The following is a 20,098-nucleotide window of genomic DNA, read 5'->3' as shown; positions in this document are numbered from 1 at the left end:
TGATGTATTTCGTTTCGTCAGTAGTATTAAATTATTACCGTGTTTCGATTCGACATTAGCACACAGGTTATCCTGTGTTTAAATTTGTCAGTTGTACGCAAACATAACGAACCGAGGTCTCCTCGTGGTAGACCTTGAACGTAGTCATCTATGGAGTGTCACCAAAACGGATTTACAACCACGTCGACCTCCCAATCCAGTAGTATGTAGCGGCCTGAGCCGAGGCTCCGAGAGCCCTAGGGCTTCGTTACCATAAAAGAGTTCTTAGGCAAGGCGCCTTCTACGCTCTACCACCTCGAACTTTAGGAATCTGCTAATGCCGTTTGTCCAGCAGTGAAAGACCGGTCAGAAAAAACATGCCAACTTGTCATAGTTAACTATGTACAGGTACTATGATCTATCAGTTCGAATGATCATCATTATTTCAACCATAAGAAATCAATAGCTGGACACGGAATCCCTAGAGGTTTTACTAAAAATTTACACTTACTGTTCTATTCCGTAGCATAAAAATTTGTATTGATATCTTATAATATCTTTCTACATCGTGGGACTACATATTCTTCTAGAATATTTTTTTAATTTTCCTCCATAAAGTCTGTTAATCAAATTAATGAAATAAACGAGGCTTTAAATCGGAAACTTATTATAATTTTGGAATTCACAATACAAAACTATAATCTTATTTGTATGTTTTTGATTTCGGGCTGTCTTATGGCAAAGGTTTCTGCAATTCTAACCGGTATTGTAAAACCAAATCATAGGTCACTTGGAAGTATATTTGAATGAACTGATAACTTCTACTGTTATGTATGAATAAATGATTTCGACCAAAGGTTGTTAAACCGTAGATCGCAAATCTTTTCTGGTGCTTTGTTTACTATTACCGTCGATTCTAATGTTTATAAGAGACGAGAGAAATAACTAATAAACTTTTCGTATAAGTGAAATGTATAACATATGTAAACAGATTGAAGTTATCACTACTTTTTAAGGATATACAAGGACATAAATCAAACTGGATAATTTGAATTTTATGAGGGAATTAATTTATATATTATAAATATATAATACTTTTAAATTTTCTTTATACGATATAAGCTTTATTAATTGACCGTTAGTAAAATCAAAATATATCTAAATAAGACAGGATTAACCAGGCTGTATGATGCCAATTATTTCCTTAAACATTTCTCTAGAAAAAGTTATGATTAAAAAAAAAATCCAGAAATGAATTTAAATTGAATCTCTATGTGTATAATTGAATATGTCTGTATGTATGTACTCGATTGATTCAAAAACTATAAATTTGGTCGCCTTGAAAATGTTGTAAATTATTAAGTATATCTCGGGGAAGGTTTTAAAAATTGTAACTTTTTTATTAGGTGCAGCAGCACGTAGGATTATATAAATTTAACTTTTTTTAAGGTTGTCGACACCTGGTTTATGCCAAATATTTTTAAAAAAGGTGATCGCGCAGTAAGAAGTGATATGATCACTGCGGTCAAATTACTGTACCAGAGATAATCGATTAACATCCAAAGAAGGACGAGAGCAGTAAATGTGCAAATCTATATCTTTCTTGTGGTTTGAAAATTAGTTGAATTCTTAATAGATCGGTCGTGATTGCTTTATGTTAGATCATTATAAATATACTCTGAAGTACAAAAGGTGGCCAGGACAGTATATATGAGATTAACAGCGATGTTAACATCCAATGCAGGACGAGTATAGAAAATGTAAAAATACTGTCTGTTGCCATGGTACAATAGTTATATTGTATAGTATTCTCGTGTAATCAGTCGTGTGTACCATATGCTAAATAGTCTATTAAATTCAAAAGGATTTTGTGAAGGCGTGATATGGCCACGACCAAATCAGTGGATATCATCAGGTTATGTTCACCGTCCAGAGGGACAGATATAGGATTGATCGAGTTGTATTAAGGGTAGATAAATATAAATGAAACAATTGAATTTTCAACAAATGAAAGAAATTTATTGTATACAGGTTTTAAATATCCTCGCACATTCTTACACCTGCTTAACCAGCCACGTCATTAAGATATTTAACATAAAGATATAAAGTTCTTATAGATAAAGGACATTACATAATATGAAAAAATTTTCACTTCAAATGATGCTACGTAAATTACATTATTTAATACGTAAGAAACAGTTCCCTACGACACGTTGCGTACAATTCCACAATGTCAAATCAACTCTTTTTTTTTAAGTCGCCACGCGACGTATCTGGACGATATTTTCAATTTTTTTTTTATCAAAAAAAAATGTCAGTCGAATCAGCTTAGCGTTCCGAAAATTCTTTTTTTTTTAATCTTTTTTCAAATTTGACTAGATTCAATACATTAGTGTTGTGCCAATCACTGATTTGTTTCTCACTCTCCGCCGATATCATTCCACTATATTTTGCTTTAACAAATATGAGTAGTAAATTAGATAAAAAAAAACCTATAACCTTCACTTGTCTTACTGAGGAAGTGAGTGAGTAATATATATTATCTGTTATAAAAAATAAATTGAATCGCTAAAATTAACGCGAAATCATCTGTAGAGACAATTAAACAATTATAATAATAATAATAAAAACTAAAGGAACAAAATAACAAAAATAAAGAGGCGAGTAAGGTATATTGAAAAAAATATTCCATTAAAACTTGTACTCAATAATTAAACAACAATATTATAATTTGATCTCGTTAGCTCCTTTAGCAGTTTATATATTATTAAAAAAAAACATGAGCCTTTCGATTAATTCGTTAGGAATTAACAGCGTCTATACATTGGTCCATTGCCTAACCTTTTATCCAATCACAAATAAAACTTTTTTTTTCGCGTAGACAACACTCTCAAAAAGAAGAAATGTCCCCCAGCATGTGATGTGATTTGACATAAGCGTTATATTCTTTAAATAAATACACCATGAAAATATTTCATCGAATTTCACACTAGTTAGTTAGTTTTTTTTTTATAAAGATAACATTATATTAAATGTCTAAAATTAAATGCTTTGTGTTGTACATAAATTTTTAAACGAACTTTCGCGTTCGTAAACTGCGTTCAGCAGGAATTAAAAAAAAAAACAAAATCATCTCTGAATACGCTATTCCCTTCCACGATAATTCTAATGTAATAATAATAATAATAAGTCAATTATTGTAATAATAGTACAATAATTATCGTTAAAAATTAATTTTCTAGAAATACATACATTTGTAAAAAGAAAAACAAGTACTGACAATAAAGGTGAAACTTACATTTAGAGAAACGTACAGAAAGAGCTTACACATTCAGCGACGAGCGGCGGGGGGAGTGCGGGCGTCGCGCGTCCGCGCCGACCGTCGCTACACGACCGTTATGTACAACGTTACAGTCACACAAACAAACAGCGTGTGTTCACGAATGCTAAGAAATAAAGAGCTGGCAACGTCTACCCTCCCGCGCGGCGACGGCGGGCTGTCAAATTTTAAAAATCGAACGCCGAAATTGATGCGACGCGTCAATTCCGCGCGGGAGCTCGACTAGAGCACACGCCGTTTGAAGTACTGCGCTGCTGAAAGCTTGACTAGGCAATAAGTGGGAGTAATATTCAATACGCGTCCTTAGTAGTACGTAGTTATGCTTTCCACCACGAGGTGTAACCTTTAGTTGTATCAACAGCAACGTGCTCTAAACGAACGACAGAGGAGAATGATTGCACTTAGAGCTTACACAGATATAACACATTCATAACGTCTCGCGGAACCTTAAGTTTTTACAATTGTTTAATTAAAAAAAATGCAACTTCCCTTCATTGTCTTTTTTTGTTCCTGGACCAGTCGAGGACCGTTCAAGACTAACCTAACCCTTACGGAAAATTTATTACAATTATGAAAAAAAATTAACAGAATATTAAAGAATTACTACCGCCTACCTAATAATGAAAATTACTCTACAATATTAACTAAAATTCTTAAAACTATGTGGAAAAATGATTGAACAATATACAATAAAAACGTTTCACTAATAACCAGTGATCTCTTCAATAGGAAGGACGCTCGTGGAGCCGTGAAGTTTTGTCGGATTTTTGTACAGTAGTGTCACCAATGCGCGCGAGAGGGCGACTCGTCCGCGGACATGAGACCTCATCGGGCCTTGTCTATGGTCTACAAAAGTCGTGTAAAAAGGTTGCACAGTTGGAACGTTGGGCGGTGAGTTCGCGGAGATCACTGCAAATAACATTAAAAGTGTAAAGGCGGCTTATACCATTTGTACAGACCGGGCCCGCGCTGAGCGCGTGGCAATTTTTCTACTACATATCAGTCGCAACTCTCTTTTTATACCGGGCGTCGAAACCCCACAAACACTTTGCACAAAAACAATGACATGTTTAACATCTCAATATAATATAATCATATATAGGGATCATTTAAAAATAAAGCCACTTAAAATTAACTAACGTTACAAAATAAGATTAAACAACATAATGATTTGTTCCCGATGCGAAAATATTTATATTATAATTAAAAAAAAATCTAGTAACATTCTAAACGGAATGTTTAATAGCTAAATTCTCTTTGCAATTTGTCCCATCCTATTATTTCTGTACAAACTTACACAAAATAACCTTTTTCTTTAAGCTAACAACAAATGTCAGGCATAACACACAGTTCCGTGTACGTATTAAAAAAAACATTGAAGTTGTTCGATTTTTAAATTTTTTGACGTTTGAAATGCGGTCTGGTGGGGCATAGTTCGCCACAACGGTGTACTCGAAAGTAATTCAAAAAGGTTGGTATGTTTATCATAAATGCAATAAACGTTTAATGAACGCATACAAGGATTAAATGCCGAGACGACGACTGTCGCGAACGGAAAGCAACGAGTGAGCAACATGCTATCGACTACCTTTAAAATTTCGAATATAAAAATTTTTGTTTCGTTTGCACCGCGGGTTCGCGTTCGACACGACGTCATCGGATATGTATGTCGATTCGGATATTTTGGGAGATACGGATATGCGGATATGCGGATACGCGGCGTCTGTAGACGGTCTGGTCGAGGGGAGTGTGTCGAGGTGTCAAACGCGAGCTCGCCGACTCATCGCTCGTGTCTCCGAAGAAAAATGTACGACAATAATCTTTCAACTTGTATATAATATATGTATATTTTAGTTACATACACAATACAAAGACTTCTGAGAGGCGCACATTTACACGTAACTTACATTAATTAGTATGTATGATAATTTTATATTCAAATAGTTTTTACCTAAATTTAATCTGGGAGAGCGTATACATTTTCCATTTACCTCCGTAATATACTTTCGATTGAACACCAAAATTTCCACAAATTTGAAGATATTATTTATTTTAATTTTTTTTTTGAAGATTTTTGGGCTAGTTATAATTTTTTTATTTTTAAAGTCGACAAGAATATAATAATGATTATCCATATTTTTGTATAGTCGATAAAACATTTAAAACTTGGACCATGAAAAATAAGAATATATTTTCTTAAGATACAATAATAGTACATAAAATATATAAGTTCACTAGATGTACCGACGTTCGTACGTGTGTATACCACGGCGGGCCGAAGGCGCCCTGTTCCAGAAGCAAACCGCATTTATAATACCTAGATATCACATTTAGTAATATGGAAATCCACGTGTTAGCTTAGACACAGTTAGAATTACTATTTTTTTACAAAATAATAATTGCACACAAGTCCTAACACCGCGGTGCGGCCTCATAATTCCATTCAATATATTACCTATCTAATTATAAAAACACCGCACAAAACCTGCGATCGTCCGCTCACTAATCGATAACGTTACAATCGTAGCTAGCGTTACAATTAATTTGTTACAATTTTATTACTTAAAAATATTTAAATAGTTGATTTTATAACATTAACTTTTGGTTGTCTTTTACTTAAAAACAAGGTCAAAATTCGAGGCTCTTCGGATTTTGGGAGAAATTTTGGACAACCGCTGACGGCCACGCCTCCTGCGCCGTCCGGCCGGCGTTGGCTTCTTTAACAATTTGTGGTTTTTGGTTTCCGCAACCCGAAGTAGGAAGTGCAAGAGGTAAGTCCGTAAAAAATTTCAATATCCAGGAACTGAAGTAGTCTAAACTGTACTCGAGAGAAATGCATCGTAGAACAGGAGCAGACGACGGAGGGCGCAGGTGACGTCATCGTGACCGAGAGGGCGCGGGTCTAACACTATGTAATTGTGATATTGCATCAGTAAAGCTGTGTTGTATTGAACTGGTTGTGACGTTAGGTAACTATTGTGATATTTGGTGATACATGTCGCGTGCGAGCGTGCGGCCGGGGAAGCGCTCGGGCTACGGGAAGCGAGAGTGAGAGCAAAGGAAACCGGTCAGGTCGGACAGAACTATAGTTATTGTCACTAGAACGGTATACACGGAAACTCCAACTATTGCACTAGCGCCGGCGAGCGGCGCGGCCAACGGAATGTACTTTAAAACAATTATCACAAAGGCTGAGGAGGCGCCCGGCGGCAGGGCGAGGGGGCGCGGGGCGCGGGGCGGCTCTACGCGCGATCTGGTGGCGCAGACGGCGCGGGCGGCGGCGAGCCCGCGGGGGGCGTGGGTGTGCCGTTGCGCGGGCGCAGCTTGTCGGCGCGCAGCCGCTGCACGGCGTCGCGCATCTCGGCGGCCAGCTGTCGATCCGAGCTGTCGATGCGCGCGCGTCGCGCCGGCGGGGACTCCTCCGGCTCGCCGGCCAGCCGCCGCAGCAGGCTGGGCGCTTCGCCGGTGCCCATCGCCGCCCGCGGCTCCGTCAGCCGCTGCAGCAAAGGCCTCTCTAAACTCGATCTGATGATTCCTTCCAGGAACGATCCGTTTGCCGGGGGCGCTTCGTCGCGCAATCTCCTCATCATGTGCGATGCGTAGAGATCTGGCGCGGGCGGCGGAGCGAACCCTCCCGGCCAGAAGGGGTAGCCCGTCGGGGGGTAGGTTTCGGGACCGTTGAGGCCATTCGAAAAGGGTTTGGCGGGCGGCTTCGGCGGCGGCTTGGGCTGTGGTTTCGCCTCCTGCGGAGGCTTCGGCTCCCTCTTGCGCGGGCGCATCAAGTGCCGCTCCTTCACCTTATACTCTAGCGTGGAGTGTGGCACGCCATAGTAGGAGCCCGCCCTATGCACGGACATCTCCCCTCTTTGCACGGCTTTCACTGCTTCCACCAGGCTGTCTCTATCATAGTTCCTGTATTTGCCTCTCTTGGGGCGTGTGCCTTTGCCTCCTGTGGCTGGCTGTCCGTTGTTGTTGGTGGTAGCTCTGGAATTGCTGGGCGCTGCATAATTCCTTTGATTGTCGGGCGGCGTTTTGATCACCGACACGTGCCTATCGGGTGCCCTCATGAACGGCAATTCGGGCTGCGGCGGTCTCTCGAGCGGCTGCTGAAACTTCTGGCTGATGCTTTTCGCTATAACGTCGCTTAGGGACGTGAACAGGTGCTGAGAAGACGGCGGGTCGGCGAAAACAGACGGCAGCAGTAGTTGGGAAGTAGGGTTTATCGGCGGCTGCGGCGGGGGGATTATGGGTGTGATGGGGGTGACCGGAGTTGCCGGAGAGGGGCTCTTGTCCTCGGGCGGGGGGAAGGTGGGTATTTTGAGGATGACGGAGGGTGGCGAGTCGGTCCTGTCGGGGTCGCTGTCGGGCTCGGAGTCGTGTGCGGCGTCGGTAGCGAGACCGCACTTGTTGATCTTGTTGCGCAGCGTGGAGCGCGGGATGCGGTAGATGGCTGCGGCGCGGCGCGTGCCCAGCCGCCCCGACTGGATGTCGCGCAGCGCCGACTGCAGCTCGTCGTCGGTGTACGTCCGCCGTTGCGCATTGCTGGCGTTGTCGAGCGCGGCACGTTTTAATCTGCAACCAAATAGTACTTTACTACCATGTCACTGATCGTCTAACAATTGTACCCAAAGCTGGTATACGATATTTTGGTTACAATACATCGCACAGTAACGTGTCTTTTTTTAATTGACTCTGGTTTATATGGAACAACAAAAGTTGCGTTTTTTTGTTTCTCGCATTTTATTTCTTTATCAAAACATCTTTTGTGTGATTCCTATGCCTTCAAAGCTCGGATGAACTTCATTGCCATGTCGCCGATCTTATAATGGCAAACAGTATGTTTAGTTAGAAAAATAATATGTGTATACATAATAAATTGGATGGTTAACCGACAACTTGGTAAGGTAACAGAAAGTTGCTGACAGGGCAAGAACAGTCTCAGAGGTCTAGGTTTTAATAATGATGAACCTAGGTTCCTGTAGCAGTCCACAACCTTAGTTACTGAAAAAAGGTTTAGAGTACGCGCTTTCTACGAGGTACCTCATCGTGAAATATTAAATGTAGAAACACTGCCAGCCAAAACATTTGAATTATTCATAGATATTTGTATGACATAATAAACCATATATTTATTTACGACGACTGCTGTCACATATATAGTCCAGCGGATTGGCAAGTGGGGGCAAAGGGGCCTTCAGGTTTTGGAGTGAACACAACCAGAATACGGCGTACAATCGCAAAAACGCTGAAAGTTTTCAACCTGTCCTATTGTAAACCCAAGGTGAAGATCAATGTCTATATGTCAACAGAAGTCTTATGTCTGAAATTATAATAACATCTGTGATTAAGTATATATGTTAAAAAAATGACGCTTTTATTTTAATCTTACGAAAATACAAAATCTCGATTCAAAAACTTTTAGAACTGTGGCTACAGCTTCATCACATACATTTACATTGTCACAAGCAAAATACGCTTACACTACTCACATATACCTTTGCTGATAGTATAAAGATGTACGTGTCACAACACAAATTGATTCACACCATAGGATTGTGATGTTTTTAGTTTGTATGGTGCCCAAATTTATTTTTAATTTAATTTTTTTATTTTGGAAATAAAGTAGATAACCAATACGTTTCAAATGTAACACGATGTCTACCTAGCATGCAGCACTATTTTAAAAAATAAAGTGTCTTAAAGAATAATGCTTTTTCGTCGAATGAATAAGGGTGGCGTGCGAAAATAAAAACTGTATCTGTGAGGTTTTTCAATGTCATACTTTTATGCGAAAAGGAAGACAAGAGATGCACTTCTCTCGTTTAAGCTGAACTGTGTCTTATTGATTTTGCACATCAAAATCTTCGGTTTTGTTAGACGTGACTTACACTGATACTTAATTGGTATCTGTAGATTCCGCGGATTCGAGAGTGCAGAGGGCAGAGGGCGCTTAGTCGAAACCTCTTTTAAGGTTGTGAAGGTCGAGTATTCCCTTGAGAGTTTCAGCTCACACCGTCACATGTTACAGTTTTACTAGAATACTGATTGATAAAATTATTGTTTTGCTGTACACTAGAAATCTTTCTAGAAAATTCCTATTTCCAAGTGTCATCGGGATATACAGAATTCTTATTCTAAAGTTAAAAGTATTCGTTTTTTCAAGTGTAAAGAAAAATATCTCGTTATCACGAGTGGCAAATATTTCGCGACCGCGCAAATACGGACCTAATCTTATCAAAATAAAGAGCGCAAAAGGTACAGGCTGAGTGAAATGAATCAGAAAACAATCTGGGTCAACAGCCGGCAATCGGGCGGTCGACGAAACGAGACATTTCAAAACGGACTTTATTAAACCAGAGATAAGCGAAATGCGAAATATTTACTCATGGACTCGCCGATAACGGACTGCTATGAATGCATCTTTATCTTTTCCCCTTCGTCTTTTATTTCCCGATGGCTTTCGTTCGGAACTGGACCTTATACACGACGGGTACGGTTTCGAATTGGACGGCGGGGCGGCGATCGTCTTTAGTTTCATCTTGGGTTTTACTTTCTTATTTTTCGCTGCAATCGATACGGTATTGCAGGCTCTATGTCCAGCGGGAATGGTGTGTTTTCGCGTGCAACGGCCGCGAGGATGCAAGGTCGATGCACTGGGCGACTATCGCTGCATTTTTATTTGTTTTGGCGAGTCATGCGACCCACATCGCGGCCCCGGCGAATGAATTTATTCAGTTATCGATTGGGTATTGTGTATAATATCGATGCTGAGACGTTGTTCCTCTCGGTGACGTGAATCGGTTTGCGCGCGCCTCGTTCCCTGCTGTTTTATTCAGGACCATCCAGCGGTTGTTGCTCTAAGATTTCCAACTCTTGTCTTTGGACAATCTATACATACGTCATCTTCTGGATAATTTGAAAAATGAAAAATCTTTACTCGAATATAAAAATCTTAAGATCATAATCTATCAGTTAGTCACATCGAGAATCGTAAAATTAATGTTCATTTCTGTACATCGACAAAGGGGGAGATTCAAAAATTTTGGGACGGGGAAAGATTTTTTTCTCGTGGACAAGTGTATTACAATACACTCCAATACATATATTATCTGTTTTATAATGTAAAAGATTTAATAGGTTTACACTTTATCAAAAAAAATTTTAGAAAATCATGTTATAGTGTGATGGAATCTACCGGATCATGAAATCTTAGCGACATTTAAATTATGTAAATGTATTTTGGAACGGTTTCCAAATATCTTTTGCAATTGTTTTTTTAGTCTTTTCATAATAAACAATAAAAAATATCTATTCTGTATATGTGTAACTAGCCTGTAAGAGATTGTTGAGTTCGTTTAAATGTATATCGTCTAATAACATTAGATACTGACCAATAATTATAGACACTTCTAGGCGAGTCTTTAAAATAATAAAAAATAAATAAATAAATGAAGCTTTGGAATAAATTTCTCTACTACTTTATTAAGGATATTGAGAAAGTGATCGCAAAAACAAATACGAGTCGAGTGATAAGAATTTGTTGTGGGATTTTTGCAGTTTTAAATAGACGGAGTATAAGATAGGGTTTTAATTCGATTTTTGCTTCTATTAAATGGTTCATTTCTGGAATTCTTCTACACATGTGGTCACTTTAAATTAGATACATGGCAAAGAACCACTATGCCATGCAGGTATAAAATATTACGCGAAAAACCACAAATGTGATCGAGCCATCATGAAGGAAGCAACAACTGGACCCTCTTTGTCTAAGATAGAGTAAAATGAAGAGAAATAGAGCTGGCTTCCACTAAATGTATAAATGTGGAAGTAACTCACTGTAAATAACCCTATGTAAATAATTTTAGGATCTCCTGTATTATTCTTGTTCTTATTTTTATCACATAACGCTCACTGCAAGGCCTAGGCCTCCTCCAAAAATCGGCACGATGACCGGTCCTGCCCTACCCGCATCCATTAACTATATTATCGGTCCACCTAGTATTATTACTTGATGTAAATAACATAAGATCGTTGCAATTTTACGTGTATTATTACAAGGGCGTGGTCCTTATGCGGATGCTAGCCGGATATTAACTCCGCGGTGTAATTTCGATTATGGTTACATTTATTACGAGGTTCCTCATCGAGTCCGTGCGGCCAGAGGGCATGGCGTAGCTTGCGCGTCAGTTTGCAGTTGGATAAACTTACGATTTCTTTCGCAACGCCACTCAGTCCGCGATCCGACAGAGCATTGACACTGTCCGATATACGGGTTCTTTGACTTTGAAATGATACGTTCATAACGGTGGCCGCATGCGATCTGCATGTCTTAGGACGTGCTCGTTTCGTTTCTAATCTAACTTCTAGTACATTGTCGTCTATTCGGACAGATACATATTTTTTTTACCTTTATCTATGACGTGTTTAGATAAATTCGGATTTTTTTTTCTGTCAGAAATTTTAACGAATTCTTAAAACAGTTTCCGGTTTAGTAATATTCATAACTTATGTATATAGGCTGTTTACAGCCAGTACTGTTGGAAATATAGGGGCCTATGTCCAGGGGTGGACGTGATATAAATTTTACGATTATATACTTACAAATTGTTATATGAACTAACTGCGTAACAGACTTCATATTGTCAAAATTTATTAACCCGTCACAGTGTAATGGAAATAAACAAGTGAAAACGTTTCAGAGACCATTTTAAATAGTCATTTAATGTCTTAATTAACAACATGTAAACAGAAATAAGTTTTCTGTTTTGTATACTGTAAGACTTTAGTAAAGTGATTAGATTCTTATTGTAATGCTCAGAGGTATATGATATGTTTAGTTTTATGAAATCTAAACACGACTTTTTGCTTTTATAACTTCAAGTATTTGACAGCTAGGTGTTTTATTTTACTCCGTGGTTTTTAAAAGAAAAGAAATATTTTTTTAGTATTTTCTTCTCGGAATTTCCATTTTTCAAATTATTTACGAAAAGATTAAAAATAGAATTGAATTTATGAAGCCGTTCCAGAGTTTATGCTTAGCAACACGTTTGATCGTTCATTTTTAATTATTCAGAGAAATTATTGTTCGTTAAGCCAAGCTTATTCATTACAATGTATTAAATATCTGTTATCGAGGAGTTAGTTTTTAACCTTTTGGTAAAATCTAGAGGAGAAATAATGATTTCGATAAAATAGGGATCCATAGACTACCTAGGTGTACTGGCTCAACTATCGTTATTTTCTTTTCTAAAACTTTCCTTGTCTTACTAAAAAAATAAAAATATAATAGCAGACTTAAAAGAAATAATAGAATTCTGTATTTAAAACTGAATATTCGAGACAGTATTAAATATAACTATATTAAATAATAACTCTTTTTCTAGTTTTTTTGATTTTGATCTAAAATAAAAAGAAATGTCAATATCTAGGTCTAGAACTGAAACTATTTGGTAAGAAGTGAACCTGTGTCAATTTATTGACTCCGTGCCAAGACGAAGTTTCAGATGCTGAACCATACAGATGTAAGGAACTAATTTTATTGTAGCACAAACATACTTGTTGCACAGGTCGTACCGTTTTCAGAATAAGCTGTGTAAAAGTATTTTTTGATAGACGCTTTTTTAATTTAACTAAAATATTTGTCATTTATTCTGACATTTAAAAATACCTATTCGACAATAATAGAGTATTTAACTTTTTTTTGGTATTTATCTTAAGAAAAATTCTTGGTTGCCTGTTTACAGTGTTGATGTTGTCTTCCTTGGTTCTACTTGTGAATACATCCACGTTAAATCAAGACAAAAATTTTACTAAAGGTGACTTTAAACTATATATGACTGAATATATTATGACTATACTGAATATATATGATTTGATAGTGATTATTTGTAAACATTACGATAAATATGGTCGCGAGGCTTTCAAACGCGTTCCGATTTGATAGGAGCCTATTAAAAATTTACTTGACTTTTTAATTGTTACCACTTTAAACGTTTCTAATACAGGCACTTAGATAAATTTATTACTTATCCATGTTACTAATTAAGAAAATGGTTAAGAAATATTTACTAGACCAATTATTATTTATCCCTTAATTGTTATATATTTTTATCTTTCTCTCTTTATTATATCAGAGGCAAATGCCACACAAGTTAGTTTGATGTTTTTATTTATTATTGCATTTAAAATTATGAATTGTACCGTATTTATTCTAATTATATGCTTCACACATATGTATATGTATGTATGTTTGTATTTAGGTACACGTTAACTACCCGGTTATTTATCCTTCTACTGTTTATATACTATGGTAGACAGTAGGAATTTGCGTCGTGTGATAAGACCGCCCATTGTACTTTTTCTTTACTATTATACTATATAACTATGTATATATTTTCGATCGTATACAATAAAGGGTTTTAAATAAATATATACTTAAAAACCATTTACAATGTTTTTATTTAAATATACGTATGTTGGTATAAATATATAGAAAGGTGTTGTATGTTAGCATAGATGTTTTTTTTATCCACGCACGCGATATCCCGTGAATGCGGTGGGTATCACTTGTACAACAGTTTTAGAATCGAATGGCGTGAGATAATGTTACAGAGTCAACCTACATCCAACCGGAGTGTACGAATCGGGGAAAGTTGCCACCACCGGATATAGAGTTTCCACGCGCCTCGCGTTCGGAAACTGCACCGCGCTTTTAGAGGAAACTTATAAGGAAAGAGGATCCACCATATATATACACGGTGATTTGTTATAGGCGTAAAAAAATTAAAGCAGTGTATTCACTTTGATACTCTATTAGAATGTGACAGGATATTAACATCCGACAGTAGAAAGTCTGCAGAGACATCAATCATTAATTTTTGGACAGTGTGCACCATACATTAGTTGATTGCACATTAGTGATAAGGATATGCTCTACATTAGGAGAACAGATGACATAGTAAACGTTGCAGGATGTCGTTGAATACGGACAGCGCAATACCAGTCGTCGTGGCGATCTTTGGAAAATGTCAATACTTCTTTATTTTTTGCCCGTGCTATTTGGGACCTCTCGTGCTTCTCCTGTCCTGGATCCACAGGGATAACAGTTACAATAATAGTTTATCAACTAAATTTTCTTATTGCCATACTATTCTTTCTTCTTCGTATCAGTGGCGCCTATCGGATGATATGATGAACATTACATTCACCTCTTTAAAAATTTTACACCTATAACCAATCACGCTGTGTAAAAGGCTAATGTAGCTTCTGTTTTAGCCTTTTCAATATTTTAGCCGTCACTTCGCGCTACAAGAATAAATAATACATACATTACTACAAGAGTCATAAAACTTAGCAATCCATCATGGCGCCACCTGTCAAAGGTGCGTTGACCCAGAAGTAGATCGTTCAGTTTCGTTTTCGCAGTTTAATGGGTGCGTTCACTTGAGCATTGTTTGTATAATCCGAGTGCCATGTTTCAATAGGAAGTGGCTGCGAACGCGACCATTTCAAATGTTGCGCCTTAATGGGCAATACGAAGCCTGGGGCTCTACTCACCGTGGAAAATTGTTTCGCGAGCCATTGCAGAACTCGATTCAGAATTCTTATCATAAAATCCTTATGTTACTGCTCGATTGGACTTGTATGTGGTACGTGAAGTGCTATTTATACAGGTTGATTGGTTATAGATTTGATTATAAGAATCTTATCCATTTCAAAATCTTTTCAAAGTCCGAATTACTACATATTTTTTTTACTATCTGTCTCTGCAAAGTTTGTACTGCCAAAAGTTATTGGGTTGTTGTAGTCCAATAAAAAAAAAATAATAAAAACTAACAGGGTGATTTGTAATAGGTGTAAAATCTATAAAGCATATTGCTGACATATGAGCTTTATATAAGCTATATATTCGTTTAAAAGGTATTGTATTCTTACAGTAAATAATATTGTCTCACTTTAAGGGAAAATATTTAATCACATATTTTTTTAACAAAATAAGAAGCCAACTTTATTTTTATTAATGAATACTTTAAAGGGCATACGAGTGGGAGACGGCACTATTTCATCTAATAAAAGACAATGCTTGAGCTATGTTCGATGTACATTCATAACCTCAATTAACGGTTTCCCTGGCCGTTTCGCGGGCGAAAATTCTGAACAGAGGACTTCCCCTTGGTTGTGGCGATGGTGGCGGGGGACTGTGGGGTACGAGCGGGGGGTTCGGACGCCGCGGGCTACCCGCTGCCTAATGAGCATTATGCACGACGTAGTGCGTCAAAACCATCCCTAATAAAACAAAAGCAGATAATTATACAGATGCTAACCGACGGCGTTGCTCGAACACGGCGCCTTTTATTTGCTCGTTTCCTTTTGAATTGCATCGGCGTTAATGAAATATGTGTTGATTGTTGGCGCCCGGGGCCCGCGCGGACTCATGACAAAGCCAGTCGTTATCTTCGCGTTTCTTCTCGTTGCCTAGCTATATAATTTCTTTCCAAACCAACGACAGTCCGACGAATTCAAGTAACCGACATAGACCAGCGGAGTGGGAAGGTTCTAGAATAGAGAACACAGATGTACAACAGCAAGGTGGACAGACGACCTTGTTAATATCGACATAGGACGCTGGATACAGCTTCCAACTGCTCCTATTGATAATCTATTTGAGAGGCTATGTCCAACAGTGGGCGTTATATGGCTGAAATGATCATTATGACGATAGATAATGTCGAACGACTGAGTCAAGGCAACCCTTTCTATCATCTAATCGTTTTGATGAAGGCATCTCCAGTGACATACCAAGCCAAGATTTCCACTCGAGGTCCTAAAGAGCGTTAGTCTTTGCTGTTGTTATTGTCAGATTATCGACAGTATTTATAGAACTAACAGCAGTATCAGTCTGCAAAGCGTTACCGCTAGAAGAAGTAGAAGAAGAAACTCAAGCAATGCTTCTATCGCTAATAGTTCATCTTATCTTCTATTCTAATCTTCAAGCGGACTATCATCCTGTAGTTGTCTAGTTATCTTCTAATTTCTATGCCTTTTTATTGTAATAAATGTTGAAAGGCACTAACTTTGATCGTGGGCGATAGATGGCGTTAGTAGTTGATTGCTTCATTTGTTGTGCATAGTCGTATAAAAGGACATCATTTAATAATTCGACAGTTAATTAATAAAAAAGTTTTAACTAAGTCCCAACATATTACACAGACCAATACATGATATAAGTTATAATTTAATTTGATATAAGTTACTGATTATGTTTATTTGCGAAGTGACGATAACCAATTGTAACTTTGCCACTTATGGTGACATTATGCTGTAACTACACAAATGCGATAATGTATTTCTGAATGCGACTGTACTAAGGGAAGGTTTACATGTAGCGACACTGATAAATACTGTTATAGGCGTATATGAATAATCTTTTCTGTGTTACTGTATGAACTTACGTAATAATTGACATATTCCTATATAATAACTTAAAACTGAAGTGGCAATGGGTAGGTGATATCTGGAAGCGTAAAGATGGAACGTAAAAACAGTATATTGGAAAGAGACAGAGGCCAAAAAGTGGGCTGATGATATCGTGGAAAGGCCAGGACTAAATTGGATAACCCTTGCTGAGGATAGACAACTTTGGAAGGGAAAAAAGGGGGCTAATGGGATAACAATAAGATAACATACTATCATTTGATTCGTAAGTAAATTGTACTGACAGAGATAGATAGATATTTTTATAATATTTTAAAATATTCCACTTAAATCTTTTACCGATAGTTAGTTCATGTAAACAGTAATTTAGGTAGGTACCATCACGACGTATATTATCAACCTAATAAACAGTTATGTAACATTGAAACATTTTATAAATCAAATTGTAAGCCTGTGTTTTATGAAATTTATGGATACCCCACTTTGTTGTTTTATTTATAACACAGTAGTTGTCTGTAATCAAAATGCAAATTTTATTTTATAACACTGACACTTTTTAATAACGTTCGTCAATCTGATATATTATTAAACCTTACCATGACGGTCATAGAACTGCTGGACATAGACCAGAAAGTTAAATGATAAAACAGCCTTCCATTGCATGCATTGAGTGCCTTCCAACGAACTTGTGGTTGGACACCCTGCGTTGCCGATCCGTGGTTTGAACTTGGGAGCTTAATATCCCAGTGGGTATGTAATGCGCTTTATGTGACTTACCCACTTAATATATTAATAGAATATCACCTGTCCAGAAATATTCGTAAGTGCCGTTGTCACCCTAATTCGACTAACATTAAAATGCATGTAAAAACAGACGGTTAACATGTTACCAGTTCCTTTTCACCTAAACAGCGGCTAAATGGATTAAACATTAGCCACGACCTTAATTTGATGCAAATTTCCCCAGACTCGTGTCGACGTCGCCTAATTTCTTTTTCATCGTGACCTATTTTCGTTTTGTACTACTGATATCAACTTTAGCAGTAGGCTGTTGTTAAATGAAAACTTTAGAGGTTAAAAGATGATTTAAGTTGTGACAATCAAGAATCGTAAGTTAGATATCTCTTATTGACGGTATAGAAGGTTAAACTCGGAATTTTTCTCGTAATCAGGAAGAGGAGACTTGTAGAAGAACGAAAGTAACCGAAGTTGTTGAAGTAACCGGAAAACTTGCCAATTCCAGCAAATAAATATTTTAATTTGGCAGTAGGCAGACCAATAAATACTGAAGTGGATATTCGACCCCTACCTCGCCAAATTTTCCTAAGACGCGGTACAGCAGTTTCGGTAGCGCTATAGTTAAAGTTAGTCTTATCTATTTCGTCAAAAGACTAATAAATACCTAAAACCACGAAGTTTTTCTTACGTTACTCTAAACACATTTTTTAAGCCACCTGATACAAAAGATAAAAAAAGTATTTACTGAGTATATTGATTTCACATTGGTCCCGAAGAAATCTGTACTGAAATTCTCCGTTCCAATAAACTTAAAAGAATGTGGGGTGTCTCACCTAGAGTTGTCCAGGTTATTATGATCCGGGGGCGGCGTGCCGCTGGTGCTGGACGTGGACTTGGCGCTCAGGTCCAGGGGCTGCTCCGTCAGGGTCGGGGAGGCGCTCGCGGCTGGCGTCTTGTCGCACGCATCAGCCAGCCTGAGAACAATTCGCCTATGTAAGCTAGAACATAATTTATTTTCTTTTTTTTTTTCTTTTATAGCAGCTGCTCTAACTATCGCTGTCCAATAAAAATATATATAGCATGATTGGTTATAGGTGTAAAAGCTATACAGGGATATAGCTAATTTTCTATCATTTATATATGGTACACCCTATCCAAAAATCAATGTTTTCAGATATAACAAATAACGTAATCATTATAAAGGAACAAAAAGAACTTTCCAAAATATATTTCTAAATTATTGGTAAAAAATAAAATTAGTCATTGTTTATTATCTGTGCATGCAGTATGCACTGTCAAGAATTATTGACCTGCAACATTTCAATACAGTTTCAGAGTTATCACTATATACAGAGTAATCGGATATTATTTTACTGATAAATTAGCTAGACACATATTGCTTTAAAGCTTATATATCTGTAACTAATCACCCTGTAGAATTTAACAAGAAGATTTCGGTACAGCAATGAACTAATACTATGAATTCATTTAGGCCGACACTGAATAGGTTTTGAAACATCAAATCCTCGCAGTAGTACTATTTGTTGTCGATTTAGACAATGGTATACTCGATTCTCGCACAAAGCGAGTGCGAGCCGGCGCCGTACAATGTCTTCAGCTCGCATTTCCATCTGTAGGCTGCGCGTCTCGGCTGTTCCAGCGCGAATGAATAGAGAAGCCTTGTCATTCTCATCGCTGGCCCGGGTACTATCTCGACGCGTCGATAGAACGACGATTTGAATCGAAATTCTACATAGATAATATATTTTTTATCTATATAATTCTTTTTCAAACATATTAACTCTCTTAATAAAATCACTAAGTCAATGTTTACGTCTCCTATCATACATTTAGACTTTGGAATTAACTGTATGGAAAAATAATTAATTCGGAAAAAAAGTCTTTTGCTATAGTACATTAACATCAAGAGAGGACTTAGAAATCAAATTGTCACGTTTTTTTATCAAAAGTCGCAAGATTTCTACAGCAACAGCATCGTGTTACAATATGAAAAGCTATCGAACAGAATTGCATCGAAATATAAATAAACTTTGATGACATAAAAAATTTCATATATAAACTCAACCTATTAATAACATAAATTAAATAAGTATGTAGCACGTTTGCGGGATAACAGAAAAAAAATAAAATTCTTTAATTCAACACAGGAACTGTTAACAGACTTTTTGTTTAATTCTACTCTTCTTAGCAAGATTTTATAGTTCTAGAGAAGAAGCGGCAAGAAATTCCACAAGAAATTATGTGGATTGTCCACAATAATCGGGCGACATTTTACCGACGATCCTTGGACGATTTATTCTCTAACAATTTCTTTTGAAATGGGAGTGATGTTAAAGTAATACCAACCAAATTAATGTTAGGCTTTCGTGCGCCCTTGAGTCGGAATACTAAACGGGTATAATCGACATGTGACAGCTTAAACCGAGGCCAGCGCGAAGGTCCTTTGAACTTAATTACTCCACGGAACATCTGTATAATCGATCTAAGATTTATTGCAGCGCCCCGAGTCGATGCTCTCCAGGGAGCCATTGAGCTTAGCTACCTTAAAAGAGGTTTGCGTAGCGTCCTCTGCTCCCTGCTTTCTCG

At 37.5% G+C, this 20,098-nt stretch overlaps 1 protein-coding gene across 4 annotated transcripts in view; it reads right to left on the bottom strand.

Moving 5' to 3' along the window:
• Positions 1-2,011: 2,011 nt before the first annotated feature.
• Eip93F (Ecdysone-induced protein 93F) overlaps positions 2,012-20,098 on the bottom strand; it is a 294,791-nt gene continuing 276,704 nt past the window's right edge. For all 4 annotated transcript variants that reach the window (XM_068769418.1, XM_068769419.1, XM_068769420.1 and 1 more), the window contains 2 exons: positions 18,325-18,465; positions 2,012-7,891 (listed from right to left, as the gene is read on the bottom strand). In XM_068769418.1, coding sequence (XP_068625519.1) covers positions 6,562-7,891; positions 18,325-18,465 — 1,471 coding nt within the window. In that variant the 3' untranslated portion in view covers positions 2,012-6,561. The remainder of the gene's footprint in view (positions 7,892-18,324; positions 18,466-20,098) is intronic.

This window comes from Battus philenor, unplaced genomic scaffold (assembly GCF_028537555.1).
Source record: "Battus philenor isolate CCGP_79_NKW_IND1 unplaced genomic scaffold, ilBatPhil1.0.hap1 SCAF_28, whole genome shotgun sequence".
Classification (NCBI taxonomy): Eukaryota; Metazoa; Arthropoda; class Insecta; order Lepidoptera; family Papilionidae; genus Battus; species Battus philenor.
This window is presented reverse-complemented; position numbering and strand designations above follow the sequence as displayed.